This window comes from Narcine bancroftii, chromosome 4 (genome assembly GCF_036971445.1).
Source record: "Narcine bancroftii isolate sNarBan1 chromosome 4, sNarBan1.hap1, whole genome shotgun sequence".
NCBI classification, from domain to species: domain Eukaryota; kingdom Metazoa; phylum Chordata; class Chondrichthyes; order Torpediniformes; family Narcinidae; genus Narcine; species Narcine bancroftii.
In genome coordinates this window covers 245,755,681-245,768,230 of record NC_091472.1, presented here as the reverse complement: position 1 = coordinate 245,768,230, position 12,550 = coordinate 245,755,681, and the positions used below count along the sequence as shown (strand labels likewise).

Genomic DNA, 12,550 nt, shown 5'->3' with positions numbered 1-12,550 from the left:
TTGTAGAACAAAACAATTTCAAAAATTTGAAATCTGGCCATTTGTTAATACCCTTGCTGTAAGTCCCGCATATAAAGCCTTAACCCAATCTTTTTTTTTAAAAAAAGGAAAAAATTAATTTTTTCCAATACTTTAAACAAAAATTTCCATTCAACTCAATCAAACACCTTCTCAGCATCTAAAGATACAACCATTAGTTGATTATTTTGTTGCTTTGCCGCATTAATTAATGAAATCAACTTAACTATGTTATCAGCTGAGTACCTGCCTTTAACAAAACCTACCTGATCAACGTGAACCAGTTTTGGTAAATAATTCATTAATCTATTAACCAAGACTTTCACCACCAATTTATAATCAGTATTTAATAATGATATCATTCTAATGATGCTAGAGGATCTCTATTTTTTTTGGTATAACTGTAATTAATGCTCTTTAGAAAGAATCTGGAAATACATCTGATTCAGTTGCTTGTTTTAAAACATCTATATGTAACAGAAATAGTAAATCATTAAACTCCTTATAAAACTCCACCATAAAACCATCTTCTCCAGGAGATTTCCCATTAGGCATCGATTGTAAAGCTTCCTTCAATTCTAATTCAGTAAATGAAATATCTAAATTCCTAACTTCTGCTTCATTCAACATTGATAAATTTATATTATCCAAAAATAAATCAATTTGATCAATATCCTGACTACCTTCTGATGTATACAGATTTTCATAGAATTTTAAAAAATTCATCATTAATATATTTTTGCTTAAGTAATTTCTCCATTCTTCCTAATAGCATTAATTTTCTTCAATACTTGCTCAGTTTTAAGTTGCCATGCCAAATTTTTGTGTCCTCTTTCTCCCAATTCATAATAACATTGTTTAGATCTCAATATCAATTTCTCATATTTATATGTTTGTAAATTATTATAGCATAATTACAATTTAGATAACTGTATCTTATCATTCTCTATACATTTTTTCTGTAACCTTTTCTCCATACTTTCAATTTCTTTCTCCAAATTTGAACTTTCTAATTGATACTGTTTTTTTTTAAATTTTGTTGCATAACTAATGATTAATCCACTTAAATATGCTTTTAAAGCATCCCACAAAACAAACTTACTTTGAACTGAATTTTGATTCATTTGTAGATAAAAATTAATTTGATCTCTTATATATTTAACAAAATCTGTTTTCAATAACATTTCGTTAAACCTCCATCGATAAGTTGTCTCTACCAATTCAGTAATTAATAATAATGAATGATCTGACAATAATCTACTTTTATATTCTGCTAAATCAAATCTACCTTGTAAATGTGCAGAAATCAAAAATAAATTAATTCTAGAAAAAGAGTTATGTCGAGTTGAATAAAATGAATAATCTTTTTCCATTGGGTTTAATTTCCTCCAAATTTCCACTAAATTCAAATCCTTCATCATTTCAAGCAATCTTTTTTCCATCTTAGACCTTATAACAATTTTTGGAGATATGTCCAACAATGGGTCCAAACAGCAAGTGAAATCCCCTCCCACCAATACATTCCCATTTGACTGATTCAAATTTAAAAATGCCTCTGAAATAAAAGTCCCATTATCTTCATTTGGTGCATAAACATTCATTAAAGTCCAACTTTAAGAAAAAATTCTACAATTAACAATTAATATTCTTCCCACAGTTGCAAAAAAGGAATCTACCACAAAAGATATTTTCTTATTAACTAAAATCACCACCACCCCCCAAGCTTTAGAATTAAATGAAGATGAAATTACATGTCCAACCCAATCTCTTTTTAATTTTAAATGTTCTTTTTCTATTAAATGAATTTCTTGCAAAAATGCTATATCTACTTTTAATTTCTTAATATAATCAAAATATGTTTCCTCTTTATCAGATGATTTAACCCCTTAACATTAAAAGTTGCAAAATTTAAATTACTCATTACAATCTATATAATGGCACCCAATCTTTCACAACTTACTTTAAAAAAAACCCTTAAACAAAAAAAAAACCCCTCTTAAAAAAAAAACCCTTAAACTCCCCTAGCAAAAAATAAAACCGGGTGCAGTTAATACCAACAGTGACTGATGACTTCCATTGACCTAATTTCTAAGAAATATTTATCCTGTTACCTAATGAATTGAAACAGGCCACATGATATATCAAGCAAATTTAAATATGGAAACAAGCTTTTGTTCATCTGCAAGGCCCCAATAGCTCTTAGGGACAAAGCACCTCTCCAGAGCAAAGGACTGAGATATTGAACTAAACCAGCCATACTCAACAGGGACCCCTGGGGGCCACAGCACATTTAAGTAAAAGCCATGTTTTCTTTTCACCTCACGTAAACTAAATAATTCTTTTTTTTTCATAGGGAAGGGGGCCTCGAGAGGCCATAGCCAAGAAAAAAGGTTGAGAATGGTTGAACTAAAAAAAATTATACCACGATAACATACAAGATCACCAAATGATGGCCTGGAAATTATAGCCTTTGAATTATAATACAATTTTTCTTTTAAAGAGACACTCTCCAGCAATTTAAATTAACTATTTAGCATATTATACAGTTTACAAAAAAACAAGGCAGTCATTATGGTAAAATCGTGTCATTCATGGGCATACAAAATAAAAATGATTTAAAAGTACAAAAGGTGCATGACTGCTGATCCAGAAAATAGCTGTTATCTACTTTCACTATGTACCAATGAAATAAATATGAACATCATGGTACGAAAGTGGCTCAAATATCTGGAATACAATTACCCAAAAATTAATCAGGACCTCTAAATTAAATACCTAGAACAAGCATACAAATAATTTATCTGTTCATATTACTCATTATTCTTATTGCCCTTTTTTATGTTATAGTAACTCCCCACCAAAATTGCTGGATAAAACTTCAAAAAGTTGTAGCCAAGACAGGCAGGATTGTAGGCAAGTACTATTTACTTTCATTTATTGCAATGATTTGCCAAAATTAGTCATCTTAAAATACATTACAATTTTTACTTTAAAAAAAAATTACATCTGGGGAGGTCATGTGATGTGGAGGGGGTAGGAGGCAAGATCCCAGAGATCCTGAAAAAGAAAGGAAATTAACGAAAGAAAAACTTTAAAGAAACTGCTAGAATACACACAAGGGATGTGGGAACATGTCAGGAATGCAAAAATTACAAAAAAAAATTAATCCACAGCCAAGAATGATAAGAAAACAGCTCTGAAATCAAAGACCAGAGGTGAGGAGCCTTGTGGCAAGGAAAATGTTTTTTTTCTTTGGTTGTCTAAGTGTTAAGTGAGTTCAAGGGAATGGGGGGGGGAATGTGCAAGGAGTGTTAGGTTTGGATGACAGAAAATTCGCATAGATGGGATTAGGATAAGTTGTAATTGACACAGATTTGTAAAAGTTGTTGATGACGTGTGTAAACTGTTAAGTTCAATTTTGAAAATTACAAATAAAGTTTAAAAAAACATTTACATTTTGCGTCTTGAGCATTTTACCTTAGTAATCCTTTTTTTTTTAAATGAATGCACATCTCTTGGTGCAGTATACATCATTGATCCACTGCAGCAGCCATTCCAAATGGGGCCAAAGCATGTTTAAGTAAAAACATTATTTTCACTTCACTTAACATTTTTATTGGGTTTTTTTTTTATGCAGTTGGTAGGAGAGAAGAAACCAAAATTTGCCTGCTTACCAGGGAAGGGAGTCCATAAACTGAGCAGAGTCCAAAGTAAAGCCTGAAAGAGACCTTACAAGCTTGATACTGTGAAATGCACAATTTCCACAAAATTGCTTTTTAGTTAACATGTATTTTATTCTTTTCTACTAACCTTATGTATAGTCTAACATTTACAGCACTTATATTCTTTTAACAGCCTAGCCAAAGTTTGATTCCCAGGATTTTAGTTAAAGGGTGGAGAACAAGGAGAGTGAAGACAGCCAGGAAATCACAAATCAAAAAGGAAAATTGCAAGAAAGAACAAGGCCAGAAGGTGATCATGTCAAAAATAAGGAGGCTTCAGATGGAATTTGGGAAGCATTAAGGCATGACCAATAGTGGTAAACCTGCAACAAAATAAGTAAATATTTACATTTAAAATTTTCTATTATTGTGTGTTGTACACTTTATGTTACATGAATCCATCTGCAAAACTTTATAAGCAATTATATTTCAGAAAGATACAAAATTTAGTCACATTAAAATTTACCCCTACCTCAAGCCATGAACAAATATCCCTTTCATTCATTTGTTTTATTTTGACTGCATCAGTAAATTCTTCCATCAGACAGTCCATAAGATTCATAAGCGACTTTACTAAACTTGTGTCAGCAGTAGGAACTAGCTCCTATATGATAAAAAAAATTGAAATAATGTTATTCACATTAGCATTTATAGTCAACTAAATAATATACACACTGACTTTGTTTATAAGTTAAAAAGCAGGAATCACAGAAAAGTTATGTTACAATTTTTGGAGTTATGAGTAAATTGTGGGAGAAAAACTACTGAAATTCATAACCAAAGTATTTTATGTTTATAATGTCAAGACCCTGATCTAGTGCTCCACGCAATTTAGAACTTAGAAATTAGAACATTGCAGCACAGCGCCTGTCCTTCACTCCTTGTTATGCTGACCTATATATTCCTGCCAAAAAATATCTAAACCGTTCCTACCTCATAACCCTCTATTTGTCTTTCATCCATGTGCATGTCTAAGAGTTCCTTAAATGGCCCTAATGTTTCAGTCTCCACCACTATCCTTAGCAAAGCATTCCAGACACCCACAATTCTCAATTTATCTCACGATCGTCTCAATGGGGCAAAAAATAATAAAAATTTCACATAATGATGACTTTCAACAAGAGGAGGTTTAATCATCTGGTTCTAAGGTGAAGAACATTATGATACTGAGGATTCAGTTATTACAACATTTGGGGGTCACCATTGACCATAAACTCAATTAGACAACGTCATTTTGTAATAAATGAATCGCATCCAACTCCCCAAAACTTCACACAATCTACCATGTAGGAGTATGATTCTGTTTTCTTCAATGCAGAAATCATTGAAGTGTCTGGTACTTTAGATAGTGAAGACAGTTGCCAAAAATTAATGAGAATTTTACGAGTGTTTATACAAATCAGAGCTAACAGGAGGGTCTGATGAAGTCAACGGGTTCCTGTCCAAATTAGAGCTTCCAAATTTGAATCCAGAAGAACTGGGAAAGCATTGAACTCACTGCAGACTAACAAGTCTCCAGGAGAGGATGGGTTTCCACCCAAGTTCTATAAGGAATTTAAGGATTTACCGATACTCCTCTATTCAGTGGTGATGGACCAGGAAAATGGAGACCCATACCCTCCCAGAATCTTTTTTTTTTTACAGCAATCATTATGATGATACTTAAAAATCCACTATTGCTGTCCTCCTATAGACCTAGCTCACTGTTAACTGCAGACTATAGGATACTTGTCAAGGCCCTGGTGAATAGATTGATGAATTATTTGCAAAAACTAAGAAACAAACACCAAGCAGGCTTTGTGCAAAAGAAACAGTCAGCAGACAATATTGGCAGTCTGTTGAATATAATGCATCTGGCACAAACCAGGAATGAGAGGGGTCTGGCTGTGGCCCTGGGTGCAGAACAGGCATTTGATAGGCTAGAGTGGAATTTTCTATTCAAAGTGCTGGGAAAAAAAAAACATCGGAGTTAGGGCCTACATTTACAAATTGGATAAGGGTGCTATATCATGTGCCCAAGGCTAAAGTTGTGACTAATGGACAAATTTCTCCAGCATTCCCATTGACAAGATCAAGTAGACAAGGATACCTGCTGTCTCCAGCCCTGTTTATATTGGCCATTGAGCCATTAGCCGAAGCCATTTGACAGGACCCAGACATCAAAGGATTTAGAGCAGGCCAGGAAGAACATTAATCAACTTATTTGCAGATGATGTACTGATATATGTGACACATTCGGTAAACTCTTTGTCCAGGCTGCGCTCAACACAGAGGACTATGGGGAGAGATCTCTGTCTACAAGGTTAATTGGAATAAGAGTGAAATTATGCCACTCACTAAGGGAGACTGCAGTCAATGTCAGCAGAACAGCCATCTAAAGTGGCCACAAAACAGGATCAAATATCTGAGAGTTAGAATAGATAACAACTTGAATAATTTATATAGGTTGAATTATACCCCCTTGTTTGAAAGAATCAAGGAGGACCTAGGTGGATGTCCTTGCCAATAACCTTGGTGGGCAGGGTCAATTGTATTAAAATGAATGTGTTGCTGAGGCTTTATTATCTCTTTCAGAGACTGCTCGTGGCTTTACCCTGGGGATTCTTCCAAATTTTTTTCTCGTTCCTATGGAATGGAAAAGTGGCCAGGGTCTCTTTGGAAAAATTGACCTGGGATTATAGTCTGGGTGGATTACAAATGCCAGACTTCAAGAAACCTTACCTGCCTACCCCTCCACCATTTGGGGAGGGGCACAGGGGGCCCAACCCATACTGACCAGGAAAATTCAAAAAAATGAAACAGCCTGGGCTCTGGCTGCCATGCCGTGACAACCCCACAAAATCCTGACATATGTTCCGCTCCTTTGTTGTGAATGTCTTTAATGTCCTGTGTAATTGTGATAAGTTAAACGTCTAATGTCGAATATGGGGATTGGGGAGGAAGGGAGATAAAAAGAGCTTGATCTCTGCAGAAACTGAATAAAATGGACAATTGTAAAATGTTGTCAAGGCTGACTATGTTAACATAGATATTGATAATGTTGATAACTGAGTTTGAGATTGGAAAATCATAAATAATATATTTTTAAAAAATTATAGCAAGATCTTGATTGGTTGGGTACATGGGCAGAGGAATAGCTGATGGAATTTTAATACAGTCTAAGATAGAACTGACACAGTGAATGGGGTGTGTTGTACAGCAGAGAGATCTAGGAATATATGGTACCTTGAAAATTGAGTCCTAGGTAGATAGGGTGGTTAAAAAAGGCTTTGGGCACATTGGCCTTCAGCAGTCAGAGAAGTTGGGAGGTCATGTTGTTGATGAGGCCCCATTTGTTGTACTGTGTTCAGTTTTGGTCACCATACTATACGAAGGGTGTTGTCAAGCAGGAGAGGGAACAGAGAAGTTAATTTATAAGGATGTTATCAGGAATCGGAGAGATTAAACTGAAGAAGGATGAAAGGTGATCTCAGTGAGGTGTAAAAAAACATGAGGAATAGATCGGGTATTCGGTAACCAGAAGACAGTTTTAAATTGAGAGGTCAAAGATTTAATAAGAACCTGAGTAGTAACTTTTTTTTTTTAAATGTGGTAAATGTATGTAACAGGCTGCCGTAAAGTTTAAGAAAAATGTGGATGAATACATGAATAGGGTAGGCTTAGAGCAGAGGTCTTCAAACTGTCCATCTAAATTCAAATTCAAAGTAATCCCTATGTCATTGGTGCTCTGTGATTGGTATGGGATTGCTTAAAGTGATATGTGAGTGGGAAGGGAAGGCTGAGAATCACTGCTCTAGACCCAATTGTTATTGAAATATTTTGCTTGAGAAAAATTGTCATTGGCTAATTTCCTTTGGAGTTAATTAAATCGTGCAAATTACGAGTCAATTAAGTACGATTAAAACAGTGGTTTTCAAACTTTTTTATTTCCACCCACATATATCACCTTAAGCATCCCTTCCAATCACAGAGTATTTATTGCTTAAAGTAGAATGTGAGTGGGGGGGGGGGGGGGGGGGTTTAGAGGGATATGGACCAAATGCAAAGGTGGGAAAGTGAATGAGGGACATTTTGGTCAGTGTGGTCAAGTTATTTCAAAGGGCCCATTTCGATTCTGTATGACTCCTAAATTGCCTGAATGGATGCAGGTCCAAAAACTATTCAACAACGTCAACATCTGGTCTCCAAAACCTATTTAATTAGGAGTTTTTCACCCTACTAAATGTTTAGGGTTAAAAAAGTTGCATTTAAGTTTTGTGGGTGGAGTAGGGAAGGTGGGGTCCATGTCAGATTTGGTCAAGATTCAGCGATGGTAAAAATGGGGCGCATAAGTAGCAAAAGTGGAGATAAGGAGGAAGCTTGCCCTGGGGCATGTTCAGTGAGAAGGAGGCACAGTGAAGCATTTAGAAGATGGGAAAGATTGATCATTAAGGAAAAGATACAAAATTCTGATCACTGTACCTCTTGGTACACCATTACTTTATAGAATTAGAAATAGGTAACAAATGCTAACATTTGTCATTTGAATTAAAGCTTTTTCTTTTATTATATAAGGTGCATCAGAACTTCAAATAAAATTGTAGATAACAAGTCTCCTTGCTTCATCACTCACTTGATAGAAACTGGCAAAGAGAACTCTCTCAATACATGGGAATCCACATAAATGTTGCCAATGAGATTTCTCAGCTATTTATTTATACTCTGATGGCTCAATAATTTTGTATCAAGCTGTTTCAAACAGAATCAAAGACCTGTTATATTTATAAAAACACCCAGGATACTTTTTTCTTTGTATTCTTAATTAAATTTTTTTTTAGGGTTGCAATATCCTCAGTACAACCCAAATATGCAACAAGATAACCCTTTTGCCATGGATTCAAGGTGATGGACATTGACTAGTTTTTTTGGGGCCATTACTTGTACAAAGGTTCACATTTGTTATTTCTAATGCATTCCATTTGTCCATACACACAATTCAACTGGATCATTGGGTGATTGGTCATTGGTCATTGGGTGACCATTATGGTATTCCTTGAGAGTTATCAGAGATCTTCCAACAAAATGATGATGCAGATAAAAACATAGGTAATATTTGAAGAATACATTTCTTGACTTGATTTAATTTTTGGAAACCTTCTTTGATGTGATCCACTTCAAATGATTTAGCAAATTATCATCAATGGTTTTCCTTTGACAAGGCTAAATTTTCCAATAACAAACTTGTTATTTCTGATTGATTTTTAATTTATAATTCTCTTTATATTATGAAATTATCATCAGGAAAACTGGACTCCAGTGCTCCATCCCAATCCTATTTGCTGACCTTTATCCGTCTAATATTCAATTTGCAGTGCCCTATATGGTCTCTTTTATTGATATATACATATTTTGACACCCAAATTTAAAATGACTCTCCTGTCCTGTCTGAACTTCGGACTATTAAAATTACAGAATCAGTCAGTAACCGAAAAAGCCCTATGCCCCACCATGTTCATGCCAACCATTTATCAGCACTTAATCCACATTTCCCACAATTTGATAATTCAAGTGTTCATTTGGATGGTTCTTAAACACTGAGAATATCTGTCTCCCCACCAATTCAGGTAATGTGCTCCAGATTCTAGTCACTCTCTGTGTAAAACACAATTCCTGAGATCCTTTCAAACTCTCTTGTCCCTTCCCTTAAACCATGCACTCTAGTTTTAGATACATGTTATGGGAAAAATTTTCTTCTGTACCCCATGCCTTTCATAATTTTGTACATCCATTAGGTTCCCCTCAGCCTCTCCCTTCCATACAGCCCTTTATCCGTCACATGGAATACTGGGAGGGCAGGTCCACCATTGCTTTTTCCGCATGATATTTATAAATTGTAAACAATAGCACTACCAGCTTTCCTACGCAATATAAATTGAGCACTAAAGCGCTACCAACTTTCCCAACCTGTTTAAAAATTGTCCACTATTGCTAGCACTTTCCCACAGTCCCTTATAAAGGTTTATATAGGTCAACACAACAACAACAGGAGCTGAAGTGCTCATACTGTGCTGTACATAAAGCTTAATTATGTTATAATTAGGCACAATTAATTTTGTTCAAATATAAGATCATAATACATTGATCAGGATTTAGGGCAGGTCCACCATCACTCGATGGGTTATGACATCACTGGTAGAAGGTAGAACACTTTCTAACTCTGGGGATGGCTCCTTGCAAGTATAAAAGCATTCAATGTCCCAGTTAGGAGTGGCCAAGTGTGAAAAACCAAACCCCCATTCCTATTCTGGGACACTGAATAGACAATTCAGTGGGATGCAAGAGAAAATCTGTAATGACTCTGGTGCAGGGTTGGTCCCAGAACATAAGCTAGAGGGGAGCATTAGCGAGTTGGGGGGGTGGGGGGCAGGAACTGGCAACCAGCTGCCTACCTGTCGTTATGGCCACCTGAGGGAGCTCTTTTTATTGCGTCAAGCGTCACTAGGTGCTACTGATGCTTGATGCACATTAGTGATGTGATCATAGGCAGAAGGAGAGTCGTTAGCATGCGTCAACCTAGACACTACTGATGTGGGAGGGAGTGGGGCAGGACACCCCATTGGGAGGGCACAGCACCTCGGTTGGGGGGGGGGGGAAATGCCCTCATAAGGCCCCCTTTGGCACTGACCCTGCTCTAGTGTAATAATTCAGGTCATCTGCTCAGTTCTTGAACTGAGTCCACTCCACTGATTTGAGGGAATCCTCCAATTTAATCTTGGAGATGAACACAATCTGCTACAGCTTGGATTTCACATAGCTTGTTTGTGCACTTTTTTTAAAATATCACAAGATATTGAAACTTCAATGCAAATGTCTGAAGCAATGCATCACTGCAGCTGTTTGTTTAGTGGACCTTCATGGGCTATGCATTTGTACATTGGGATGTAAATTTTATCTGAAATCTGTTGCTGCCAAACACAAGATAAATCAATCATTCCCCAAGGCCTGCAACATGATTGGAGAATGAGGACATGGCACATACCGCAGAGCCACCTATTAATGTAGGAGGAGGCTTCATTTTCAAACTATCTTTAGAGAGCAGTTCTCCTACCTCCACCAGTGTAAAGGGAAATATGAAAGAATATTCCTGTTGTTAAAGGAAGTGATCTCAAGATCTATTATGTGCTTCATTTAGAGCTACAACCATAGAGTTGGGCTGCCAGTGACATGAAGGTAACACTGGGTTCTCAATTTTTAAAAAATTGGTAGAATAAACATCAGTAATGACACTTAATTTGCAACATGCCACTGGATAGAGATGGCAGAAAGATTCTTTAGTGCATGACAGTTCAAGTTATCTCTTCTTTGGACAGAAAGCTGCAGAGATACAAGCATTGGGATTTAAAAGACAATAGACTCATTCAAGGATCCATCAACTACACCAATAATAACTTTGAAGCCAACTAACAGGAAGGTAGAGCCATACAACAATTGCAAGTTATTTCATTCCATGAGTATCAAACATTTAGCAAAGAAATATCATGTTTGTCAATGCTTGCTTCCTATTGAACATAGACAACATTTTCATCGCTTGGCCTATGTTTGAAGACACTTAGCAGTATAATGCAAAATTTGTCACTAAATGTTACCTCCTCTATAACCGTCAATAAATGTGTGCTTGTTCCTTGTCTTCGGCTGGAGAGTATGAAGCAGATGGTCAAAAGGAAAAAAATTATAACTTTTTTTTAAAACAGGAAGGGCTAGAAGAGCAGTGAATGAGTCACTTTCTACCCAGGCTATCATGGAGGACTTGGTTACATTAAGATTTTAATAAACAAACTTCAAAATTATAATTATGCACAATCCTTCCAAATTGGTATCCCACACCATACATGCATCAAATCATAACAAAAATAAAACAAACACCATATGATCATCCTTGTGCATTCATTTAGTATTTATTTGATCTGTACTTTTGCCTTTCCTATGAGGCTTTGCAGTGATTGCTAAAGGTTGCAACTTGGCCAATGGAAGCTGTCACCTCACAAGGAGTTTACAGATGGCTTTACAGCAGGGATCAGCAAACTTTTCAAAGCATCAACCTCTTCATGGAATCCTTGATCTCTCATTAATCCCCAAGCATGTAAAATAAATAAATATTATCAATGATAACCTAGACCTTGGATAGTCCCATCAACCCCCAGAGGTTAATATAGACCACTTTGCTGACCCCTGCTTTACAGGATGATCTCAAGCAGCTCTGAAGCTAAAAGATCTAGCTACAAGAACCATTTCACCATAAGTTGCAATAAACTAGAAATTTTACACGGAACCAAGATTACTAACTGAATAATGAAGTGGGGATATGAACAATATGATCCTTAATAACACTAAAATCGAGCTCTGCTGAATGACTGCAACAATCCTGTAACCTGCTTGATGTAATGTTCTATTATCTCTTCCAACAAGTTTCCAAATCTCAAGGATAACTTTCACCCACTTTCATCATTGTTAGCTAGCTTTAGATGGTGCTAGACAACCTAAAATTAGACTCTATAGTTATTCAACAAGGCAACAAACAGAGCAGTTAGTGCTAAATGAAATTATATTAATGATGTCAGAGAATATCTTTTTGTGCTGTCTCTGCCTGATCAAATGTGGACTGATAAAGATTTCCATCCCAGAACCAGCTTTCTATAACAGTTATAAACCAAAAGATTACACATTGTTACTATTTTCCACTTATTTCACTCACAATAAAATATCAACAATGCAAGAATGTTACAAGCTGTGTCATTGTTCCAATGCAGCTGTTCCCAGATTTATGCTTAATT

The 12,550-nt window shown here is 35.9% G+C and overlaps 1 protein-coding gene across 14 annotated transcripts in view; it reads right to left on the bottom strand.

Annotated features, from left to right (window-relative positions):
- The window catches only part of dnah7 (dynein, axonemal, heavy chain 7), a 359,684-nt gene that overhangs the window by 199,446 nt on the left and 147,688 nt on the right, over positions 1 to 12,550 (bottom strand). For all 14 annotated transcript variants that reach the window (XR_011356527.1, XR_011356526.1, XR_011356528.1 and 11 more), the window contains one exon: positions 4,213 to 4,344. Coding sequence is in view for 11 of the 14 variants with exons in the window: in XM_069934600.1 (XP_069790701.1) it covers positions 4,213 to 4,344 (132 nt within the window). In the remaining 3 variants the exon portion in view is untranslated. The remainder of the gene's footprint in view (positions 1 to 4,212; positions 4,345 to 12,550) is intronic.